The 25,173-nt window shown below is 36.7% G+C and overlaps 1 protein-coding gene across 2 annotated transcripts in view; it reads right to left on the bottom strand.

Moving 5' to 3' along the window:
* Positions 1-14,546: 14,546 nt before the first annotated feature.
* MICU3 (mitochondrial calcium uptake 3) overlaps positions 14,547-25,173 on the bottom strand; it is an 82,655-nt gene continuing 72,028 nt past the window's right edge. Inside the window, exons 12-15 of one of the 2 annotated variants that reach the window (XM_055416504.2) lie at positions 23,343-23,451; positions 20,721-20,878; positions 19,611-19,679; positions 14,547-17,904 (exon numbers count right to left, since the gene is read on the bottom strand). In XM_055416504.2, the coding sequence (XP_055272479.2) occupies positions 19,611-19,679; positions 20,721-20,878; positions 23,343-23,451 (336 nt within the window). In that variant the 3' untranslated portion in view covers positions 14,547-17,904. The remainder of the gene's footprint in view (positions 17,905-19,610; positions 19,680-20,720; positions 20,879-23,342; positions 23,452-25,173) is intronic. The other variant, XM_055416505.2, reaches the window with a different exon arrangement.

Here is a 25,173-nt window from a genome sequence, read left to right as displayed (position 1 = left end):
ATCAATACCCTTCCTGCTCTTTTGGTTGAGCAGATAATAAGCAAGGGGACCTGAAGAACGGTGGGTTATATTCAGCACTATTTCTGTCAAGCTGTAGGCTGGACAGGTCATGCTGGATTTTCTGTATGGCAGATGTGGGAGGAGGTGGAATTAATACATCTTGCTCAGTGGTCTGTACAAACTCACTCACACTGGCTCTGGCTCAAGACATGCTTTTGTCCTGCTATATATTAGTAAGTATTTCAAGTGTTGTCAAAGATTTTAAATGAAACTTAAGAGATCGAGCTCACACTGCAATTTTTTACTGTAGAAGAAAAAAATATCTAACTGGAATTTTCTCAGGTCTTTAAAAAGAGCAGGAAAAATGGAGAATAAATATTTAATGATGACATTTAACAAAAAAGTCACGTTGACTTCGAATATGTAGTAGAAAAAAATTTGATTATTGGGAATTCTTCCATCAGCTAGAGTTTACTCAGTGTGAGTTATGGTTTATACCTTAGACTTTTTGCATGCATGCTAAGTTGCTTCAGTTGTGTCTGACTCTTTGTGACCCTATGGTCTGTAGCTTGGCAGGCTCCTCTGTTCGTGGGATGCTCCAGGCAAGAATACTGGAGTGGGTTGCCATACTTCCCAACCCAGGGATCAAACCCTTGTCTGAGTCTTCTGTATTGGCCAGGAGGTTCTTTACCACTGGTGTCATCTGGGAAATCCTAGACTCTTTGAGTCTACAATGCGATGCTTGGACACTTCAGATTCTGAATTTCTTTGGACTGTCTCACTGGTTGATAAAACCTTTTTCCATTTGCTTATATTTCAGTCTTTTTGATAATGGGTCATGCTATGAAATGCTATAATAGATTGGCAGTGGAATATCAATAACCTTTATATGAGACAACATGGATGTTTGGTTTTTCAAGCACTCTATATAGTGGTTGAAAGTTCAAAATCCAAATGATTAGAGGTTCTGGATTTTATGCTTTAAACCAAGTAATGGGTTTGGGTAATACATTTTCATTCTTTTAAGCTTTCTCTTAAACTCCATAAAATAGTGAAGATAACATTTTTAATTCCCAAGTGGAAAAGATTCGACAACTTGGCATGGTCATCTTGTGAATTATTCAAAATGTTAATTTAATCACAATGTAGAAATTATACAGTTTTAAAATATTTTCAATGGATATAAGGTAAATTGGACTTTATACAGAATGTGATAATGAAACTTTCACACCGGTAAAGATAGTTACCTATAGAAGTTTATAATTACTCTTTAATTAGCAGGAATATGAACACACATACGTGAATGCAAATTCCAGTGACTTAAGTTAATGTTAAAAGCATCAGTATTCTATTATTTTGTTAAATATAGAACACTGCAGTGACTTATACTGGAATAAAATATCTAGTTTAAGAGTAGTAATTAACTTTGTTTATAAAAAGATCAGTTGTAACTATAATCATTACAAAAGAGCTGAAGTTTCCAACATGTTCATAAACTATAAAAATCATGGTTCTATTGAGGCTGCTTTACTGTCAGTAGGGGCTTTAAAAGATAAAGTCTTAATAAATCCATTCAACAAATTTCGATGACTTCCTGTTGAGGTATTATGATGTGTGGAGATTACATGGTGAGCAAAAAAGCAAAGTAAAGCAAACCAAATCAAATGAAACTCAACCCAACAAGGAGCTTACCTTGGTGAGATTCATGGTTCAACTAAAGGATATGTCCACTTCTACATCTCTTATTTCAAAGGAAATAACTTTACCGGGGGGTGGGGGGTCACTGGTGTGTATATTATTGAAAATGTTCTTCTGGTTTGTGTACATATTGTCTATACTAATATAAAACCTGGTATAAGATATGCATGAACAGATGCAACAATCAGTATGAATTACGGTGATTTAAAATGCGAAGAGTTGACTCACTGGAAAAGACTCTGATGCTGGGAAGGATTGAGGGCAGGAGGAGAAGGGGATGACAGAGAATGAGATGGCTGGATGGCATCACCGACTTGATGGACATGAGTTTGAGTGAATTCCGTGAGTTGGTGATGGACAGGGAGGCCTGGAGTGCTGTGATTCATGGGGTCGCAAAGAGTCGGACATGACTGAGTGACTGAACTGAACTGAAAATGCAGGCAGTGTGTGCGTGTCTAAGGGTGAAAATGTCCATAACCAGTGTGATATCTGGACATGTTTATGTGAACAATTTGATTGCCAAAATATATAGTCCTCAAACATTGTTGATATACATTTTTAGTACAGAGGTATAATTGTAAGATCTTTAGAATCTTCTCATCAGAGCATCTCCCAGCTAATTTAAATAATCCCCATATGCTAGGCATTTCTACTTACTCTTTCAGATCCAATTTCTCCCCTTCTTTGTGTTATGTATGTGATCATCTTTTATCAGAGAAATCCTTCCACTCTGGAGTCTGGTTGGTTCCATCAGTGGAAGGTGGGCAGGTGATCTAGAGAGTCAGAGAATAGTATGGGGATGTTTGTTTCACTTCCTGGAGCCTGATCACTGAAGATCACAGCTTCCATGAGCTACAGCTAGTCTCTCCCTCTGCCTCTTCAGACAAAGAAGGGTGAGTATCTAACTCCCTAGAGTGTTCAACCATACTCTGTCTCCGTTAATTAAATTCTTAACTAATTACCACTTTTCTTTGAGTGTGTCACCACTTTCCTACTCTTTCACCACTAACATAATGGCTCTGACTCTTTTGCAACCCTGTGGACTGTAGCCTGCCAGGCTCCTCTGTACATGGGATTCTCCAGGCAAGAATACTGGAGTGGGTTGCCATACCTCTCTCCAGGGGATATTCCTGACCCAGGGATTGAACCCAGGTCTCCTGCATTGCAGGCAGATTTTTTACCATCTAAGCCACCAGAGACTTAACCCCTTAGAATTCTATCTAAAATCTGAGCACAGTCTGTTTTTTGCTACATAGGAAAAAAAAATACAAAAATGCCTATTGAATCCTTATTTAGAAAGTCAGTATTATCTTGAATTATCTTTTAAAATAAAAAATAATCATAACAAAATTACACGTTACAGAATAATATACAACAGAAATCGTGGAAACAGCTACACCACAGAAAATGTGGAAACAGAGAAAGACAAACCTCCCATGATTCACCATTGTTGTTATTTTGGTATGTTCCCATTTGATCTATTTTTTATGCATATTTTTTCAATGTACAATTTACTGTTCTTTCCTATAAATATTTCATCATAAATGTTTTTCATGTTAACACACAGGCTTCTGAGTGATTTTAAATAGTTGTACAATATTCTCTTCCATAGAAGTACTGTAATTCATCAAACCATTCTTCCACTGCTGTATAGTTAGGTGTGTTTTCTAATTTTTCTGGTAAAATATAATGTAAATAGCTTAGTTTGTATAGCATTCTCTTGTTTCTTATTGTTTGAATAAAATCAAATATTTTGAATAAAATTAAATCAAGGAGTCAGAGTTTGAAAAAAAAATTATGCAGTTGCACTGATTTTTAAGTATGTCTACAACTTCTTTGATACTCCTCCTTTCAAGAAGTGGAGGTTAATTCTCTTCCTTTTGAGTGTGGACCAGACTGAGTGACTTACTTTTAATGAACAGAATAAAGCAGAATTGATGGTGGATGGCTTAAAAAACGAGGTTAAAAAGACACTGTGACTTCCTCTTCTCTCTTCCAGATCACTTTCTCTGGGAGAAGTTAGCTGCTGTCAGGAGCAGACCTATGGAAGGGCCATAGCAAGGGACACAAGCCTCCCATCAACAGTCATGTGAGTGAGTCTTCCTAGAAGTGCATATTCTAGCTCTGGTCAAGTCCTCAGTGTCTCTACCATAGAATGCAGTAGAAGTCACAGAAGGAAACTTTAGATACTATGTCGTAAGACACTCTGTGCCTCTCTCCTCTCTCTTGGATCATTCATTCTGGGAGAAGTGATCTGTCATGTCGTGAGCAGCTCTGTGGGTTGGCCTAAATGGCAAGGAACAGAGTCCTCCAACCAAGAGCCATGTGGGTGAGCTTGCCTGGAAGTCGATCCTCCAGTTCCCAGCCATATTTTTAGATGACTGTAGTCTTAGCCGTCAGCTTGACTGCTCATCATGAGGGACCCTGAGCCAGAATCACCCAGCTAAGCTTCTCTTGAATTCCTCTCAGTAATTGTGTGAGATAATACACATTTTCCTAGACCACTGCATTTTGGGGTAATTTGTTACACAGCAGTAACTAACAGAGCAGCAAAGGAAATGCTGTTTTCCAGCATTTGTCTAAATAAGTTCAAATATGGGACACTTAGTGAGCATCTCAATTCGTGATAATCATGGCAAGTTATTGCCACTAAAGGTATATGGAAAAAGCTGGTGAGAGCCATGCGGAGAACAAATGAGGAGAGAAAAGAAGAAGGAAGAGGGGGAAAAAGAAAGAAGGAATAAAAGAGGAAAAGCAAGAGAGGGATGTGGGAAAGGTGACCGTATGTCCTAGTGTTCCCAGGACAGTCCCCGTTTGTGGTGTGACCCTGGTGTCATTTTGAATGAGTTCCCTTTCATTTTCAAAAGTATCCTGGTTTGGATGATCAATTATATGACTCTAATACAGGCCAGTTTTCTGTCTTGCTATTCCTTTCCCCCATGGACCACTTCTCTCCAGTCTGCTCAGAAGCCTGTTTCTCACCCAACCATAGCTGCCACTGACACCTCTTCTAGGTGTCCTCTTCCTAGAGGAAGTCTCCTCTCTCTGCTTCCCAGTAATCAAGTATCACAGAAAGGAATTCATCACAGCAGTTAAGAGACTGACTCAGGAATTAGGCAAACTGGGGTCTGACTCTTGATTTGACATTTAATGGCTATTTGACTTTAGGGGAATTACTTAAATTCTTTAAGCCTCAGATATAAGCTGGGAAATATATTAGTATCTAGTACCTCATAGGGTTGTTGAGGATATTAATGAGATTATGTAAGAAATGCCTGGCCTTGTGCCCAGCCTGTAGAGAGATGTTATATATACAGAGCATGTGTATATGTGTACACTGTTCTTAAGTATTTTATATGCATAAGATATATGATTAATATATGTTAGCTACTGTCAGCATTTACTGTCACAGAAGGCAAATTCATTTCATTGAGGCAGAAGCAATTTAATTATGTGTTTTACTAGGAAGCTCTCAAGTATGTAATTGTATTCATTAGTTTTAATATTGGAAAGAAGAGGCACAGCTTAGGAAATGTGTTAAGGAGTAAAGTAAAAGTCAGGCAAAGACTGTGTTCTTCAGGCTTGATATGCCTTACTTTGTTTATTTATTCACTTATTCCATAGGTTTACCCACTTATTCTTTCAACAAAGTTTGTACTGATAATTCACCAGATCCCAGGTACTATGCTAAGGGCAGGATTGAGCAATGCTTTTCAACAAGAATAAAGCTTCATTCCCATTTCTTGAATATTACATTAAAAAGATATAAAAGATGTTTGTATGGGACTATGAGTGACAAGGGATCTGCAGGCAAACTTTAAATATATACATATTTTATGTTTTTCAGGTTGAGTGGATTTTATTCTAAATTAGCTTTGAGCAACTGAAGCTATTTTCTGCTATGAAAAGCAATGCATTTTAGTTTTTGACTTCATGTTGTTGTTTTTTAAAAAAACTGAGAGTCAGAAAAACCAAATTATGTGAATATATAATTTGGAGTCCTGAAATATCAGCAGAAGGAACTGACGAAAGATAGAATTTTCTTTTTAGCTGTAGGCATTCTGCTTTTCTGTTTTTAGAAGCAAGAAAAACTAGTAGACAGAAACAGTCCTAGGTACATGGACTATATATTTCACATGTGCAGCATAAAATATTCAATATAAGAAGGTGCCTGGAAACCAAGAGGATTCAGTAGACGAAGACAGTGTCAACAACTAAAACAGGAACTACGTACAGGATAGGTTTAAAGTGCTTGGCCATATTTATCAAAAGAAATTTTAAAAAGATATTTTCTTTTCACTATTTTTAGTCCACTTTAACAATGAAAATGCCACTTTATATTTTTCATAGCTCATGAATTTTTGCCTTTGTGTTAATTCTCATGGCTAAGTTGATGAACCTGTTTACAAATAAGCAAATTTTAAATGAATAGAGATATTATTTTAGGAATAGTAATAACTAACATGCATTGTCTGTTTGCTAAAGTCAGCTCTCTACAGGCAATTTCTCATTTAATTTTCACAACTACCCTAAGACTTAGCTGCTGTTGTCATCTCATCTTACATACAAAAAAAAAATTGAGATTTGGAAAAGGTAGTAAGAGCTTTGCTTAACTACAAAGGTAGAAAGTGACAGTCGGGATCTGAACCATTGAAGCTGACTCAAGACCACACCATTCTGAATGGATGGGCTAACTGTATCTCACCTGTTCATGCATATTTTCCAGTATGTCCTTTTTGAAATAGCTATGTCATCTTGCATTCTGCCTTAAATCTTTTCTCATTTTCTCAATTTTATTCAAGCATCATTTAACTTTATAATTATGCAGGTCCACACCTGTCTGAATGATACACTGACTCATTCATTTAGTTGAAAGGTTGAAACCAAATTGACTTTTTAAAATACCATAGGAACCTAATTGAAAAATTTCATGAATCATCTTAATGAGAAAATGGTACCAGGATATCAAGTACAGAGAACCTCAGACAATTGCTTTTTGAAAAGTGCTAATCAACCACGTATTCATCTTGAATGAAAAATGCTTCTCAAGCAAGACACTGTGTGACAACAGTGATTACTGAAGTACTGGATGTGAGAACCATTACAATGACTTTTAAAGAATTGTTCCTTATTCTTTTCTTCTGTTTGAAGATGATGATTTGTGTATTTATTACTGAGGTGACCAGTATTCCTTCCAGTACTGGGTACATTAAATACGAAGTTGACTTCGTTATTTGCTAGTTCTTGCTTTTTTTCCCTTCTTTTCAGCTGTCATTCATTTCCTTTCTTAGTTTGTTCCAAGGTTAGGTTATCTATTGGGGCTTTCCTGGTGGCTCAGATGGTAAAGAATCTGCCTGCAAGGCAGGAGATCCAGGTTCAATCCCTGGGTTGGGAAGATCCCCTGGAGGAGGAAATGGCAACCCATTCCAGAATTCTTGCCTGGAGAATTCCATGGATAGAGGAGCCTGGTGGGCTACAGTCCTGGGGGTTGCAAAGCGTCAGACACGACTGAGCAACTAACACTCACTCACTAGTATATCTGTTACAGCTGTTTGCCCAGAGCCCACAGCTCAAACCCACAGTTGAAGGTACGTTCTGTGGGTCTTTTAAACCCTTTTTTACTGAAATCCCTTCTGCCTTGTGAAATTTAAACGTTATAACATATTGCTATTATTTATTCTTTATAAATTTACATTCTGCTTTAGTTATAAACTTAATTTCATACATTTAAAAAAATTGAACCCACTTGGAATTTTTTTTTTTTGTTAAGTAGGGTCCCTAAGTCACATAGTCAATACGCAAGTGGTCAGTTCAGACAGTTCATCAAAACGGCTCTCTAGACATCAAGTTCTCCTTAGGCCTTAATGCTTGCTGTTGCTGTACACCTTGGGTGTCATGAGCAGCACACTTAGCCTTCTTTTCTCTTGTTTTTTTCTTATACAGAAACCATTTTTTCCATTAGTGTTTTGAGAAACTCAAAGTCCACTCCCAAGTAGCATAAAATGTTATTTTCTTCTTTTTTTTTTGCCATCCTGGATCTCACCAAACCCACAGACACCCCTGCACAGTGGCCCCAGTGTCCACATTCCAGGGAAGGACTGGCTAGATACTTTTTGGAGCCTCATGCAAAATGAAAATGCAGGGCTCTTTGTTCAACAAAGCAGAAAAAAGTAGTAAGGTATTAAAATATAAAGCTTTTTCTTCCTTCCATAGTCTCTCAGAATGTCATGTTTTTTAATTGGCTATTTAATGTCATTTTCAGTCAGTTCAGTTCAGTTGCTCAGTTGTGTTCGACTCTTTGTGACCCCATGAATCACAGCATGCCAGACCTCCCTGTCCATCACCAACTCCCAGAGTTCACCCAAACTCATGTCCATCAAGTCGCTGATGCCATCCAGCCATCTCATTCTCCGTCGTCCCCTTCTCCTCCCATCCCCAATCGCTCCCAGAATCAGAGTCTTTTCCAGTGAGTCAACTTGTCACATGAGGTGGCCAAAGTATTGGAGTTTCAGCTTTAGCATCAGTCCTTCCAGTGAACACCCAGGATTGATCTCCTTTAGGATGGACTGGCTGGATCTCCTTGCAGTCCAAGGGACTCTCAAGAGTCTTCTCCAGCACCACAGTTCAAAAGCATCAATTCTTCGGTGATCAGCTTTCTTCTCAGTCCAACTCTCACATCCATACATGACCACTGGAAAAACCATAGCCTTGACTAGACGGACCTTTGTTGGCAAAGTAATGTCATTTTAAGTAAATACAAATTTAAAATTTTAAGTTATTCGCATGACTCTTACCATTCACCTTCATATTATGGAATGCCTGTTTAAGGTGCAAATATCAGAGCATTTACCTTCTATGTGAAAACACCGAAATAATATAATTCATATTTAATGGCACAGCTTCTGAGGCATTGAAAGTCAGACTCAGGAAGGCTGGGAGGAGGAAGACAAGCTTCATCCAGCATGAAGCAAGCCATGGGTATGCTCCTTCAAGTACAGGGGTGTTTCCAAGGTGAGTGTGCACCTCACAGGTGTCCTGGGCCCCATCCCATGACTCAGGGTACACACACACCTGCTCATGCTGGCTGCTGGAGAGAGGCACCGGGCTTCAGCTGGGGGAACACCTTGGAGTTCAGACAGATATTTCTTCTTTCTATAGGCATGGTACCCCAACCCATAGTGGATAAGCCCCCCTCAGGTTATTGAGATGTCAAAATTAAAAAGCTCCCAGTCCTCAGGTTAGGGGCAGGTTCATCTAATCAAGCCATGCCCTTTGGCTGGCTGCCCGCTGAGGCACCATGGCACTGCTAGTCCAGGGCACAATGGTCTCCACCATACTCTGCCCCAAGGCTCTGACTGGTGTGGGTGCCCTTCCCCATTCCTACCCATACCTACACACAGACCCCTGCCAAGGCACTGGATTCTGCTCAGGGTGGGGAGGGTGAAGCTGAACAAAGGAGAAGGTGGCTAAGAACCCATCCTGGGGAGTGGGAAGGAGGACTGGGTGTGAGCAGAGGCTCCAAGCCCCTGCACAAGCTCCACTGTCTCACTGACTTCATCTACAAAGCAAAAATCCAAAGGTAACATTATTAATTTCAAGGTGGTGACTGCAGGGCTAAACAGTTTACATAAGTTTACTTTCTATGAATTATCTCACCCTTATAACATGGGGCAGATACAATTTTTAGCTCTAATTTAAGAGATAAGGAACCTGATATAGGAAAGGCAACCTGTCTAAGACCAGGAAATGAAAGAACGGTCTACTGTGATCAGAGTTTATTACAATAATGTATGATCATTTAATACTAGGAAGCCTATAAAGCAGATATATTGCATGTGGAGATCAAATTGGAAAAATGTTTAATTATCTCAGTTGAAGCTGAAAGGCATTTGAGATGATTCAATACTCATTCCTTTTTTCAAACTCATCCAAATTAAGGAAATAAAGGATAGTTTAACAAGATAAACTATTTGTCTCAGATTGACACGAAAATATTATGCTTAATTTGAAACATTATATATAATCCTATTGAAACAGGAAATAAAAAGATTGCTGCTATTGCTATTAGTATTTTACATTCTTCTGAAAGCTATACTCAATGCAATAATAAAGGAAATAGAAATATGAGCAGTAAGATAAGAATGGCAAAGACAGACTATCATTTGCATATAATATGACTGACCAACAGAAAACTCGAGAATCAATAGAAAAAAAAATGTCAGAACTACTAGCAGTTAAGTGGCTGAATAAATCAAATTGCTTTTCCATATACCAACAGTAATCAGATAGAAAATCTAATGGGAAGAATTCCAACTCTTAAAAGCAACCATAAGTACGCAGTAATCTAGAAACAGTAAGTGTGCAGGATCTAGAAAAGACCTTCTAAGTATGACTTAGATAGCAAAAGCCATAAATCCTGAGAATAAATAACTGAAATAATTGTTCCTGGGTAGGACAAAAGTATTATAAAGGCGTTGTAATGTTCCTGAGTCTCAGGAAGTCCTGAAAAACCAAGAGAGCTGAGGGTTTAGTTCCAGTCCAAAGACTGGCAGGCTCAAGGGCCAGTGTTTCAGGTCCAAGGGAGGCAGGCAGGAGGGAATTCTGTCTTACTTGGGGGAGAATCAGCCTTTTTGTTTTATTCAGACCCTTGACTGATTGGATGATGCCCACTCACACTAGAGAAGCAATATGCTTTACTCAGTCTACTGATTTAAATGTTCAGTTCAGTCGCTCAGTCGTGTCTGACTCTTTGAGACCCTATGAACCACAGCAGGCCAGGCCTTCTTGTCCATCACCAACTCCCGGAGTTCATCCAAACCCATGTCCATCGAGTCGATGATGCCATCCAACCATCTCATCCTCTGTTGTCCCCTTCTCGTCCTGCCCTCAATCTTTCCCAGCATCAGGATCTTTTCCAGTGAGTCAACTCTTCGCATCAGGTGGCCAAAGTATCAGAGATTCAGCTTCAACATCAATCTCATGCAAAAAAACATGTTTCTTCCAGAAACACCCAGAATACTGTCCAACCAAGTATCTGGGTACTCCATGACCCAGTCAAGGTGACACCAAAAAAATTAACATTATACCTCTATAAGCTGAGTTTTCTGTTGGTCAGTCATGTTATATGCAAATGATAGTAACTATCTTTGCCATTCCTGTATTATTGTTCATATTTCTATTTCCTTTATTATTGCATTGACTATAACTTTCAGAAGAATGTGAAACAGTAATAGTGATAGCAGGAACCTTTGATTGCCTCAGTAACTTTTCCTTTCTGTGTATCACTTTGGATAGTCTATTTCTCTGCCTTCACGTTTACTCATCCTTTCTTTCTCTGTCTCAAATCTTCTATTATGTCCATGTGATCAATTTTTATTGTAAACGTTATCTATTTCAATCCTGGAGTTTCCATTTGGTTATTTTTCATAGTTTTAACTTGACTGTATGTAATTCCCACTTCTCTCATTATGCTTATCCTTTCCTTTAAACCTTTTAATACACTGGGTTCACCAAAAAGTTCGTTTGGGTTTTTCCATAACATCTTACAGAAAACCCAATACTTATAAGAAATTTTAAAGTTTGTATCTACTAACTCAAACATTTGTCTCCATTCACTGATTTTTCCCCTGGTTAAGGGTCACATTTTCTTGCTTAGCATACATACTTGTTTGCTTTACAGTGGATATTATGGATATTTTTCCTTTTACTTTTTTCGTTTTGTCTTTGTGAGTGTATGTACTATCTTTTTAAAGAAATATGTGTTACTTTATTTCTGGCTGTGCTGGGTCTTGGTTGCTGCACACAGGCTTTCTCTAGTTGTGGCGACCAGAGGCTACTCTTCAGTGGGGTGCATGGGCTTCTCATTGCAGCGGTTTCTTTTGTTGCAGCATGGGCTCCAGGTATGTGGTCTTCAGTAGATGCACTTGGGTTCAGTAGCTGTGGCTCATAGGCTCTAGAGTGCTGGCTCAGCAGTTATGGCACATGTGCTTAGTTGCTCCACAGCATGTGGGATCTTCCCAGACCAGGAATCAAATCTATGTTCCCTGCATTGGCAAGTGGATTCTTAATCACTAGACCATTGAGGAAGTCCTGTTGTGGATATTATTGAAAATGTGGATTTTTGCTATTTTCCTTTAAAGAGTACTGGATTTTGTTTTGGTGGGTAGTTACTATACTGGCAGATCAGCTTGCTCCCGTCTATGGGGTTGCACAGAGTCGGACACGACTGAAGCGACTTAGCAGCAGCAGTAGCAGCAGCAGAGTAGTCTTACTCCTAAGGCATGTCCTTAATTTAATTCTTGGGTTGTTTGGTCAGGACTTTACACACTGGATGATTTGAACTCCAGTGTCTCCCAGCCCTGTGTGACCTCCAGAAGCTGTTTTCTCATCTCATTTCTTCCATCTTCTGTTTTCTGTTTGGGCTTCATTTCGCTCTGTTGCAATTTGGAAAGTGCTTCCAGGCAGCAAGCCAGAGTGAATGTAGAGGTCACTGCATGAATGTCCTTCCTCTCAAGGATCAAAGCCCTAAAGTATTTGTTGCACAATGCTGTAGTTTCTGACAGAACACTGTCTCTAATACCAGTTAATCACAACTGGACCCACAACTCTTGATTTTTTTATTTAATGTCTGGAGGTTCCCTATCATTCTAGTTTCAAGCACCTGTGAACTTTGTTGCTTTGGCCTGAGATCCTCACCTATGTTCCTGATTATTTCCAGGGAGTTCAATTTAGGCTACAAGCTACCTTAATCTACCTAGTTAATTGGGGCTTGGCTTGTGGATTATTTAAAATTTTACTTTTACTTTTTGTGGGGAGGGGAGTCTAGCTATTGTGGAGGAGAAGTTAACTTCTGAGTCTCTTAAACTTCAAATATTAGGGAGCAAAAACACAAGCATTAACATTATAGTCAGAAAAATAACAGAAAAGGACAACAGGTATCTGTATGAATTAGTAATGTACATGTTTATGTGGTAATTAATCACTATGAGAAATTGAGTTATTAGTATAATCTGCTCAGCATTTGGTGCTGCTTAATTTATTTCTCAAGTTCAGATACTAGCTAAAGGACACTTTCCATTGACTTGAATCTTTGTAAATTTTAGAAAAACATATTTAAGTTGACAAATGAAGACTGACATTTGGCCATGCTTTAATAGGCTGAACACCAAGCAAATCCTATTCCTTTATTTGTTCATTTTGCAATAAGTCTTGACATCACCTTCTCCACTTTCTTAAATTTGCTTACTTAGCAGGGCACAATGCAGTTCTGATGTGCAATCTGATTTCAAAAGAATCTTTGAGACAGCTAATCTTCTGTACACTCACTGTAATTAAATATTACAGCACAAATGGTACATAAGATACTCACCTTCTTGAGAACCTCTTAGCACCAAAGAGCAACGACATAAAAAAAAAGTATAGATTTTCAGCGTGTTTTTTGGGTAGGTTTTTCAGCTTGAACTTTTAACTCTTATAGCACCTAGAGCTTGCAAGGAATAAAGCATTATATACCATGGATTAGAAATATCTTTATTAGTTGTTTCTCCTTCTGTCCTAAACTCTCATTTTACCATATTTTAAAATCTGCTAGATGAATCTCCTTACCGTCAAGCTGCCTGCTCCATCCTTGAAAATATGCAATAGGAAATGCTGTACTGAATTAGACTAGTGGTCTAGTTCAGTTCTTTCTCTCTTCAGTAAACATCACAAAATACATTCTGTAAGAGAGTACGGCTGCTATCTTTAATTTTCAAATCCAATAACTGATATCCACTGACTTTCCTTTATCAATTAATGTCTTTCTCATGCCTACCATCCAAGCTTAAATATGTGGTAGTTCCATAAGTCCACAATCACCATTATACTTTAATTTTTCTTAAAACTATTATTATTTGGTTCAAGAAGAGGTAACTTAACTCTGGATTTGGTAAATGAGTCCATCTAGCACATGACTTTCATGATTTAGGACCAGAATGAGGTCCTAAGTTTTTAAAATGTGCTTTTCTTGAAAAAGTAAACAAAGACATGGTGAAAACATTCAAATAGCTCAATAACAGCTCATTAAATATATGAGCTTATGGCTCCCTTCATTAAATATACCTATGGCTCCATCGTCAAAGGGCCTTCTGAAAAAAAACAGTAGCTAGGCTGTGGACTACCAGGTAGGAGAAATCTGACCAGACAAAGAGAAAAAAACCTAGCAATACTGATAGTCACGGTCCCTCGCCTGAAATGGCCCCGCCAAAACAGCAGTGAGCAGAACCCATCAACCAAAACCCATTCCATGCACACAGAGCTTCCAATTTGTTTTAAAATACAAACATATAGCAAAAGATGACCAGAGATTCGAGAAAAACCTTTAATATGAGACACCCAAAACACAAACAGAATAATGGAATGAGGCAATGAAGAGAGAAGAAAACTGCAAATAAGCTGAAATTAAAGAATCAGAGAGAATAAAAGCTATGAATATGCAAAACATGAACAGCAGACAGTGAAAAGTAAATGAAGAGAACAAAAGTATTCCTATACATACATACTTATGATACAGATGAATTTACAAATTAGGTACAGAAACTAATGATAAAATAGAACAACTGCAACAATATACTATGATAACAGTTACATGAACATGGCCTTTCTCTCTTTCAAAATATCTTCTTATACAAATTAAATGACTTTTCCATCTTAACTGGGCACTTACCATGCTCAGGTAACTTTTGCAGCTTGAGGTGTGACAGTAAAACTGGTATGAATTTCTTTTTCCTTCTTCACAATTTCAGGAAAGGTAGAATGGAGGATCTTAGCAACCTCAGCACATGATTTGTATTCTTTTCCTCATTAAGTTGAAAACTTTCACCTCACTTAAAAGAAGCACTGTATAGCTTCTTGGGCTTCCCTGGTGGCTCAGATGGTAAAGAGTCTGCCTGCAATGCAGGAGACCCGAGTTCAATCCCTGGGTCAGGTAGATCCTCTGGAGAAGGAAATGGCAACCCACTCCAGTATTCTTGCCTGGAGAATCCTATGGACAGAGGAGGCTGGCGGGCTGCAGCCCATAGGGTCGCAAAGAGTTGGATGCAACTTAGCGACTAACACATTCACGTTCACGGATTCTCTTTAACATATCCAAATTGCCAGCATCACTAACCTTGTGCTTTGGGGTCATTATTAAGTAAAACAATGGTCACTTGAACTTAAGCACTGTGATACCATGACAATTGATTGATAACTAACAGGCAAGAGATGCTGAGCAAAGGGATGATTCACAACTCAGGAAAGACATAGTCGGATTTCATCCTGCTACCTAGAATGGCATACAGTTTAAAACTTATGAATTATTTATTTCTGGAATTTTCCATTTAATATTTTTGGACCCAAGTTGACCACAGGTAACTGAAATCATGGAACGTGAAGCTGTGGATAAAGGAGGACTACTGCAGTTTATTTTGGGAACTGGTAGATTTCTAGGAGTTGTCTTGGTAAGATGATGCCTACAAGATACCAACACTAGTCAAATGGGCTGCTGTAGTGTGGTTTAATTATTTTAAGTCATTAAAATGGCCCACTTACAAAGCAAAGTTGATATTCCATTCACATGTAAACTTTCTGAAAGTTTTCCAGTACCGATGATAATTCTATAATGTTTGACTCCTATTAGGCACTTTGAGAGGTTTTATGGCTCTGTGATTTATTTACTTACGGAAGTGTTGATGAGATTAATTTCTTGGCCTGTACTGATATAGCAGACGACATAAGATCAATGGAGGTGTGGTAACCAGCAAAGATTTTCAAAGTTTATATGTGCCATTTTTCAGAAAGACATTATTTAGTTCACAAATATACATAGAAGCAAAGTACTACATTTCTTGATTTGAGAGCAAGAATATTTATTTTATGGTAAGAATGTAAGACAGGTCACTTTACAGTTATTTTTTATAATAAGAACAATAGACTACAACTTAAGTTAAATGACACTCTTAGTATGAAATGATTTTTAGAAGACCATAAACCTTTTATCACACCGTCTCCTGTAAACAGTATGATACTAAAATTTTATGAATAGCTTCATCTTTCCAAAGAATAATTTGTAGAAGATACTGAGAACTGCATACATGTACTTAGTACAGTACTATTTTCAAAGCATTTAAAATTTTTTAAATTGATGTAAACAACAGTCCAGTGAGATATTTTTACCTCCCATTTTATAGATGATAAAAGTTCAACAGTGATAACAAGGAGAATCACCATAGTTTACTACTATTTCCCATTTTAATTGATCAGAATACTTTTATTTATTTGCAGTTTAATATTATGCTGCAGTTTTAGATGAATACCATTGTGATAAGCAATAATGAGTGAAGTTTGCATAGGTAGTATTCCTTGGAGAATGGCAGAATTATTAATAATCATTAATGAGCTAATTCAGTTTTAATCTTTATTGATAGGACTGTTCTAAATATCAATTTTTCCATGTATGCAAGGTAACAGGTTATAATCAAAGATAAAAATAAGCTGCATTACTTCCATTATTATAATTTTCCATTAGCTCCATAAATTCTTCACATATTTTCCATTATTTTTCCATTATTTTAGATAGCAAATAATATTGAGGCCATTCAATGTAAGGTAAAATAAAGCTGGACATGTTAAATGAGAAGGTATCTTCATTTAGTCTATCACAACCTTCAAAGCAGGTGAAATTCATATATTTCTATGTCAATATAATAAATAAGTCAGATAAAGAATGTAAAAAGTCTACCAAATGCACTGTCAATGCTAACAGCATTTTCTTGGAAATAATAATACTTTAATAAATAGGCTGATGCAGAACTATCAATTTCACATTTAATAACTTACAAAACCTAAGTCAGTATTTCCCATTTTCCTGTGCAAAGCAAGGTAACAGTTGGAGTGTGTGCAATTTATATTTAATACATCCTAGAAAAGAAGATAAATTAACCTATCTTCCACATACAGTATATAAATTAAATCCATTGTTCTATTTTTGTATAGTATCCTTTTATAAACTACACTTTTTAAATTGAACAGATTTCCAATAAATAGTATTATTTTCTCCAGGTGAAAATTGAATTTTGTTGTTTTTCAAAAGAAAGTTTTTCTTTTCTTTTTAAAGACATTTTAAAATAATGAATTATATTTAAATTATTCATCATTACTGCCTGTTGGGCTCACTATTCCATGTGGTCCTTTCACAAGAAACAAAACATTAACTTCTACTTAATATATACATCAGTCTTCTAAACCATTTTATATTAGTCTTTTTAGTATTCATTTTGACACTACAGACATATAATAACAATATGCAATAAGTTACAGTGCCATAAGATACTAATTTTATTAGTGTTATTAACATGTACCATCTGTTGTCAGAGCTGCACCATGTTTAAAACAATAATGGCAATAACAGTGACTACTGTTACAAAAACTACCACTGTTTCCACCATCGATGTATGACTTTTTTTGAGAAAAAAAGATCTACATTTTAAATTTCTTTACACATAAAAGAATACCAGATATTCTGTTGACCTTGGTAAATGAACAATAACTTAAAAAAAAACTTTATATGATTCAAACAATAATGCTAATTAAGTACTTTTTAAAAGTTAAAAGTACAATGTAAACCATCATATTGTACAGTAGCTTAATTTCTACTTGTGTTTCAAAATTATTTCAGTGTAATTAAAAACCTGGTAAGTAATGGAGATTTATTAATGATTCTAAAGGCCCTAAGATAAATCTCAAAGAATATTCATTTTCTGAAAATAAGTTCACAGTCCAAAACCAAAGGGAATATGTTGCTGTTCATTTTTAAGTTATCTAGATTCCAGGAGTCATACATTATTCAAAAATGAGACAAATTTCTAATAAATTAAAAAAACATTTAAAATACATTCTTAAATAGTCACTGGAAGAATCTATATACTTCTGAAGGGAATGAAAAAGTGCAGAGTTCAGTAAATCAACACAAAAGCTCAACATAACACGCAACATCTGTAATTAGTAAGAAGATGCATCTTATCTGTCTTATGTTCAAGAATTCAGTTCAAGAAAAAATTATAATTAGCGTTTCACCTTTTCCTTCATTTCTACGAGTTCTGATTTCAGGCCTGCTTCCGCCCTCTGAAATGTTTGCTTCTGTTTGTTTTCAAGTAGATAATAATCCTTTAAACTCTGCTTCAGCAGCACCTAATTAAAAAAATATTTAATAACATAAAAGTAACATTTATTTAGAATGAAATTCGGACATGATGGCATTGATCAGTTATTATAATAATGACAAGAAACAGGAAGGAGCATAATAAAAACACCCAACAGATAATATAAGAATCAGACTTATAAATTATTTCCTTTAATTTAAAAGTTGAATGTTTTACTAATTTATCTAATCCTCAGTCTTACAAAGTTCTAGACTCTATGTAGTCATTTTTAGATATGGTTCTATATTCTACTACATAGAATCAATGATGTTAATGTGACACTATTTTAAGTTGGTTAGATACACGATCTATAAGAACATATGAATAGTACAATCCTACTACTTTTTAAAAAAATGTTTAGTTTAACTTTTTATAATAAGGGCGATATAAAGTTCCCAGAGATTAGGAAGACCTGACTTTGTTAGCTCAATCAATGACAGTTACCACCTTAGCTAAGTAAATAAGCCTACTTATCACTCAACATTTTAAACCAGCAATCCCCTAACTGAGTTCCATAAAACATTAGGCTTCAAAGCTTTGCAAAATATCGAATACTGCTGTTTTCTTTTAAGGAGACAAATCAATAGTGGCATGTTAAGATATTAGTCCCATTTAAGTAACATGTTTAATCATGTTTATTATGATTGTTTATGTTTCTCATAGTTATTTCTAAATAGCTTTTGGTCTTTTAAGTAACATACACTGATATCCTACGCATATGGACCTCGTTGGTAATGATGCTATAGACAAATATAAATGCTTTAAGCTTGAGAAAAATAGGAAAAAACAGATATTTGCAAGCATGTAAATGAGCAAAACTTTCATTTCTGAGAACTAATCAGCACTCACAACTGACCAAAATTTTATAGTTGACTATTTAAAGAAAAAAGAAAAAACTGAAAGAAAAAAGGAAAAACAAATCTCTTATTCTGGAGATCATCAACAAGTTTAAGGTATTTCTTTGGGTTGATACAAACGGAACAAATCTCCTGTATCTTCCTCAACCATTTCATTCTCTGGTGATAGTGCAGTAAATAATAGCCAAGATGGCTTTGTCATCACATAGAATGAGGTTCAAATCCTGTTTTGCAGCTGAGTAGCAAGTTATCTTGGGTAATTGACTCACCAAGTTTCTATTTTCTCTGCTGTTAAATGGGATTTCTATCTGTAAGGATTAAATGAGATACTGCATGTAGAAGAACACCTAGCATAGCACCAGGCACCGAGAATAACTCAAAAAAAATTAGTTGTTATTATTGTAGCAGATGTTTGGACTCATCATTCTAAAAAACAGTAAAAGATATCCCTTAGAGGCTGATGATCCTTGATTATACAAATGCAATCTGGATTCATTCTACTGTACCTGCTCACATACAAAACTGCAGGTTAAACAGAAAATTTTTCAGTCAAGACACTCCATGAGCATTTCAGCAGGATGAGTATTCCAGTTCATTTTTAGATCACAACTTAATAGTGGCAAACTAATGCTTTGTTGTAACAACTATTCTTGAATTATAGTCCAAAATGAAAACCTTACAAGACTGACTCTGAAATTGAGTTAGTGACCTAAGATCTAAAAAGAAATTATAATACTATTTCTTTTAGCTATTACCTAAATGTTATAATAGAAAAATAAATGACCCCTTTCTTTTATTATTACTGAGCAAATTTTGACAAATAGAGGTGCTAACATACTTATCTACTATGAAGTTCCTTCTTCAGACAGGATTTGAAAGTGGGATACTTCTGAACTGTTTTATAACCCTGTGGAACAGAGGATTAAAAGTAAAGTATAAATAAAATATTGTGAGGTCATAGATATGCAATAAATAAAGCAAAAATAAAAATGCATAACACCCGAGAGAGGAAGATAGTGTTTGGGATTTATAGCATATACATAATTTATGTGTTAATTTGATCTTGCCACTCTAAAATATTTGAGGGAAAAAATGATTGTCACTTGACTTGTGCCACCAATGCGAATGTTAACTAACCACTAGGTGGCAGTTAAATACACAGTATCTTTATCGAGGCAGTTTGGATTAAAACATTGTCTATGATGAATCTTGATTTTTTTGTACATATATTTTTTTCTCTTTTTAAATGTATAATACTCAGAGGTATTCTTACCAAAGAAGGAAGGCTGAATATTCTAGCTGAATAGAAAACAGTTTTTTTTTTCTTTTTCTATTTGTGGCATATCAAAATAAATGTGTAAACATGCACTGATTTATGCACCATTTCACTCTTTAAAATATATATTTGAGATAAAAATCATTGAATTTCTTGAAATTATTATGCAGTGTAAGATGTGAACAGGAACGAACAGTTCAACAAACAAAAAAAAATTTTTTACCTGATTTTCCATATAAAAAGTACTGAATATGCAGTGACTTAAGAACCTCATGCTGCCTAGTGGTAATCTGCATCATATAAAATGAGAAATGGTGATATATCTTTGTATACTAACAAGTCTTGAACAGCCAGTGTTCAGACTGAAGTAATAAAAATGTTTGGCAACATTCCCCCCCACCCCAAACTGGGATAAATCCATTAAACTAATTGAATATGAAAACAAGTCTTTGAAATTCAAACTGATTTTATATTTAAAAAAGCACGTCCTTTTATCACCTCAAATTATTTTTGAAAGCAGGTTGGACTTTATGCTTTACTTTTCAAATATATAACATTTCATGTTTATACACTTTAAAATATTCATATAAACTATTTCTGAAACTTAGATGGATTCCCCCCTCCCCCCAGTTTTTAAAAGGAGAGCAATAGGTTTGAAATGTATAGGTTTACCCGGAATCCTCTATGGAGTCTGTCTTTCATAATTCCAATAAATTCTTTATAGCTTAATTGATCATCTTTGTCAACATCGAAAATCTTGAAGACTGTGTTCACTAAATGTGGTGAAAGTTTGAGGCCAGTGGCAACGTAGACAGCACGCTTAAATTCATCTAGATAAATGACACAGACAAGGGGTAAACCATTAATATTATTTTTATAATATGTGTTAGTTGTCAACGAAGTTACAATGGAAGTTTTTTTTTTCCCCCATAAACATGGGTCATGATCATATGTTCAAGTAACTCTTTTCATTAATCGTCCTTTTAGGGAACAGAAAATTTTTGTGGTTTTGGTTAAAAGGGCCTGGTATCAACCACAGATACTTTAGATGTTATTAAAGTGAATAAGTTCTCAAGTTATACAGTTCAGATGGAAGATGAGATACCTGCCCAAATAATCACTGCACAGGATCATGCAGAAAGCAGCAACAGAGCACCATGGGAATTTGGAAATGTATGGTGAGTGTCCTGTAGTGTGGAGCCGGGGAAGGATAGAGAAGAGAGCCATCAGGGAAGTCTGCCGGTTTGTACATGAGCTGAGCCCGGAATAGAGGACTTCAGAGACGAGAGGAAACGGCAGATGACACGGAAAAACAAAGGCGGGGGCGGGGCTGTGGGATGAACAGGAGCACAATGCACGTTCAGAGCATGCGCAGCCCAGACACACAGAGGCTGGGATGCTCTGACTTTGAAGAACCTGTGTGTTCTTCAACAGACAACTGGGGAACTGAAGAGTTTTCGGTGTGTCAAAGGTTGACAAATCTTTTTTATAGGAAGGTTATTTTGTGCGTTGTCCCGGAAACATGGAAGAGTAGAGTGGATAATGGCGCGAGTACCACTGATCTGGCTACAGCAATAGTTCTTTTTAAGTGGTGAAACTCCAATACTTTGGCCACCCCATGCGACGAGTTGACTCACTGGAAAAGACTCTGATGCTGGGGGGGATTGGGGGCAGGAGGAGAAGGGGACGACAGAGAATGAGATGGCTGGATGGCATCACCGACTCGATGGACATGAGTTTGAGTGAACTCCAGGAGTTGGTGATGGACAGGGAGGCCTGGCGTGCTGTGTGATTCATGGGGTCGCAAAGAGTCTGACACGACTGAGCGACTGAACTGAACTGAACCTGAATTAAGGTGATAGAAGTTGCAGCAGAAAAAGAAGAAAAAAAAAGGCAGATTTATTCCTAGCACCTGCCAAGAATGATGTTTTTCATTTCCCAGTTCCACAAAGTAAAAGAGCAGCCTTCCATTCTGAACCAGGTAAGCAGGTACTGACTCTTTTTCTCTTTTTAGGGTTGACTCACTTCCCTTGGGCGTCCCTGGTGGCTCAGATGGTAAAGAATCCGCCTGCAGTACAAGATACCTGAGTTCCACCCCTGGGTTGGGAAGACCCCCTGGAGAAGGAAAAGGCTGCCCACTTCAGTGTTCTTGCCTGGAGAATTCCGTGGACAGAGGAGCGTGGCGGGCTACTCGTCCAGATTTATCATGGCAATAAAACACTGGTGTGTTAAGGCAGGGCTCCCAAAAGTTTTGGTTTAAATTTTTGAAAAAAAGGTTTTTTGGCTGCACTGCATGAGATCCTAGTTCCCCAATCAGGGATCGAACCCATGTCCCCTGCAGTGAAAGTATGGAGCTTAACCACTGGACTGCCAGGGAAGTTCCAGGTTTTGGTTTTAAAACACTAAACTGCGTTAAGGACATCGAGATCAGTCAAAGGGTGAAACATGAAAAATTTTCAGGTTTCTTTTACTCAATGAAAAAGTGAATAAAGCTATGGAAGGGATTCAATGTGTTTTGGAGAGAGAATTGTCATGTAGGGGCTTCAGTGTGCCTTCTCCCTGGAACTTGGTAATAAAATAATGAGACTGTCCTCTGAAATTAAACTGGGGGATTAGCACTTACTAGATATGGCATAGGTAAAACACTGTAAAGATATAACCAAAAAGTCCTTATTTGGCAAGAATATTTAAAAATGATATGACCACAAGGGAAGGAAAAAGCCTCCCTACAGGGAAGGAAGGAGTTGGCCCTGAGGACAATAGCATTCTGAATTCTAGGGCAGCTGTAGTTTTTGGTAAATTAAGTAAAACTGTCATTTTATATAACATTCTTAAAACTCGGTTAATTTAAGTCCATCTCTAAGAGGTGGCTTTGCTGACAAAATTCGGGTTTCTGAGCCAGCAGAGAGTACGGGTCAAGTCAGTAATACAAACAAATACTATGAATGTCAACCTGTGATGATGTGTGTGGCATGGCTGGATGGCCCTTCTATAGGGAGACACATACCCCTCTATGTTACTGAGCAGCCATGAGGTTTTTTCCTCTTTGAACCTTTACAAACATCATTAGCTTTTCCCCATAATATGCAATGAAAGGCAATAATTAAGTTTAATACCAAAATTGAGAATATTTCCCTAAACTGTGCTTAGGGAAAACAAATTTCCTATTGAAGTATACACCAAACTTTTAGGCAAAAACAGATGATGAATATGACAGACATATCTGTTAATTTGTTGTCAAAGGTTGCTAAAGAATTATGGTTTGTTTTTAATTTTTGGAAGTTTATTACTTACCTTGTCCTATAGAACGACTTGCAAAATTATACATATTCAAAGCTATTGCAAAGTCTTCTAGGTTGTTCAAAAACTGGAAAAATGATCTGAATTCATCAAATGTAATGCCCTATATTGAGAAAATACATGTAAATATATTTAGCATTGTCAAATTAAAATAAATATCCACACTTACCAGAAATAAATACACTAAGCCTCGGCAATATATCTTCTAAGTAAATATTTCCAGGGTACTTTCTAAAACCTTCTTTCTCCAAATGCAATGTAAAATTCCACTCAATTTTTTCCCATGGGTAATGTTGCTACTATTAGCAATGATAGGTGAAAACACTGTCCTGTCAGCACAGAGTTTAAAAAAATGCTACAATAAAAATACACTTAAAAGTTTCAATTTTATTTCAAGCCTGGATTTTTTAAGCCTTAAAAGTAAATATGACTATTAAGAAAAAAAGTTTACAAACTTGCTCCTGTACATGTATTCTTTAAATATATTTTGGCATTAGGTCATTAATGCCTTTATAATGATAATGCAAAATAAAAATGTCCAAAAACCCACAGTAGTGTGTTTTTGCTTGTTCCTGCTATGATAAGGCTGCCAGGACAGCAGAAGGAGGTACAATGCAAGTAGAGCTCTGGGAGGCCCAGCACGGGGCTTGGGGTAGGATCATGGACAGGACTCAGTAATGTTATTTACATAAAATGAAATTATTGCCACTGTTATAGCTTCAGTTAAACAGGAGAGTTACTTAAGGTAAGCACAATGTATCTCTGATAATATAGATTTGGATACGAAGATCTGTATTTAATTAATGTGTTCTTCTTAGCAAAATGAACAAAACTGAGAGAGAAAAATAAACTGAGAAAGGAGCAGAGGGCCAAGAGCTTAGGCTTAACAAATTCTGACATTCCTGCTGGGGTAGCAGGGGAGGGGAAACTTATTAATAAATAATATTTATATAATAGGTAAGTATGTATTAGGTTGGAAGGAGAGACCTCATTGAGAAGTAATGTAGTGAGCCATGTGTATATCTAAGAGAAGAGCTTCAGGGACTGCCTATCTCCTTTTCTAGTCCTTATGACCTTTGGTCCTCTTTATAATATTTACCATTTTCTGAAAAGATATCATTTACTGTTTTTCCTTTACTTGTTTGTTGTATCTCTCCAATGAAATGTATTCCATGAGAGAAGGATTTTGTTGATCTTATCACTTTATCCACAGTGGCTAGAGTAAGGCCTAGTAAACAGTAGAATCCCGTTCCGTTCCGTTCCGTCGCTCAGTCGTGTCCGACTCTTTGCGACCCCGTGGACTGTAGCCTACCAGGCTTCTCCGTCCATGGGATTCTCCAGGCAAGAATACTGGAGTGGGTTACTGTTTCCTTCTCCAGGAGAATAAAACCTAGTAAATACTATAAATAATAGCTTAGTATCTCCTAGACAAATAAGTGGAAATGAAAAAACATTTTAGAAATGTAAAGTGCTATTGAAATACTATTAGTTGTTATTCTTTTGGAGAGATGAAAATGACAGGAGAAAGGAACGGCAGAAGTAAGATGTGGTAGGAACAACACTGGCTGAGAGTCTTGGGTTTGAATCCTTGGCAAGTGTCTTTTAAGTGCCTGAGAGCCTCAGGTTTCCATTTTCTAAAAGAAAGCTGTCAATATCTGAAAGGTTGCTCGAAGGACTGATGAGATAATGCAGAAAAAAAAAGAAAAAAATCAGTGAGAATCAATGCTGGTTCACTTGCCATATTTTCCTTTTCTCATTGTAGTGATTTGTTACGTTTAAGATGTGCTATGCTTAGTTGCTCAGTCATGTCTGACTCTTTGTGACT

Source organism: Moschus berezovskii, chromosome 26 (genome assembly GCF_049115385.1).
Source record: "Moschus berezovskii isolate FMDL1 chromosome 26, NW_MosBer_1.0, whole genome shotgun sequence".
In the NCBI taxonomy this organism is placed as follows: Eukaryota; Metazoa; Chordata; class Mammalia; order Artiodactyla; family Moschidae; genus Moschus; species Moschus berezovskii.
The sequence above is the reverse complement of the archived record's forward strand: the minus strand, read 5'-3'. Positions and strand labels throughout refer to the sequence as shown.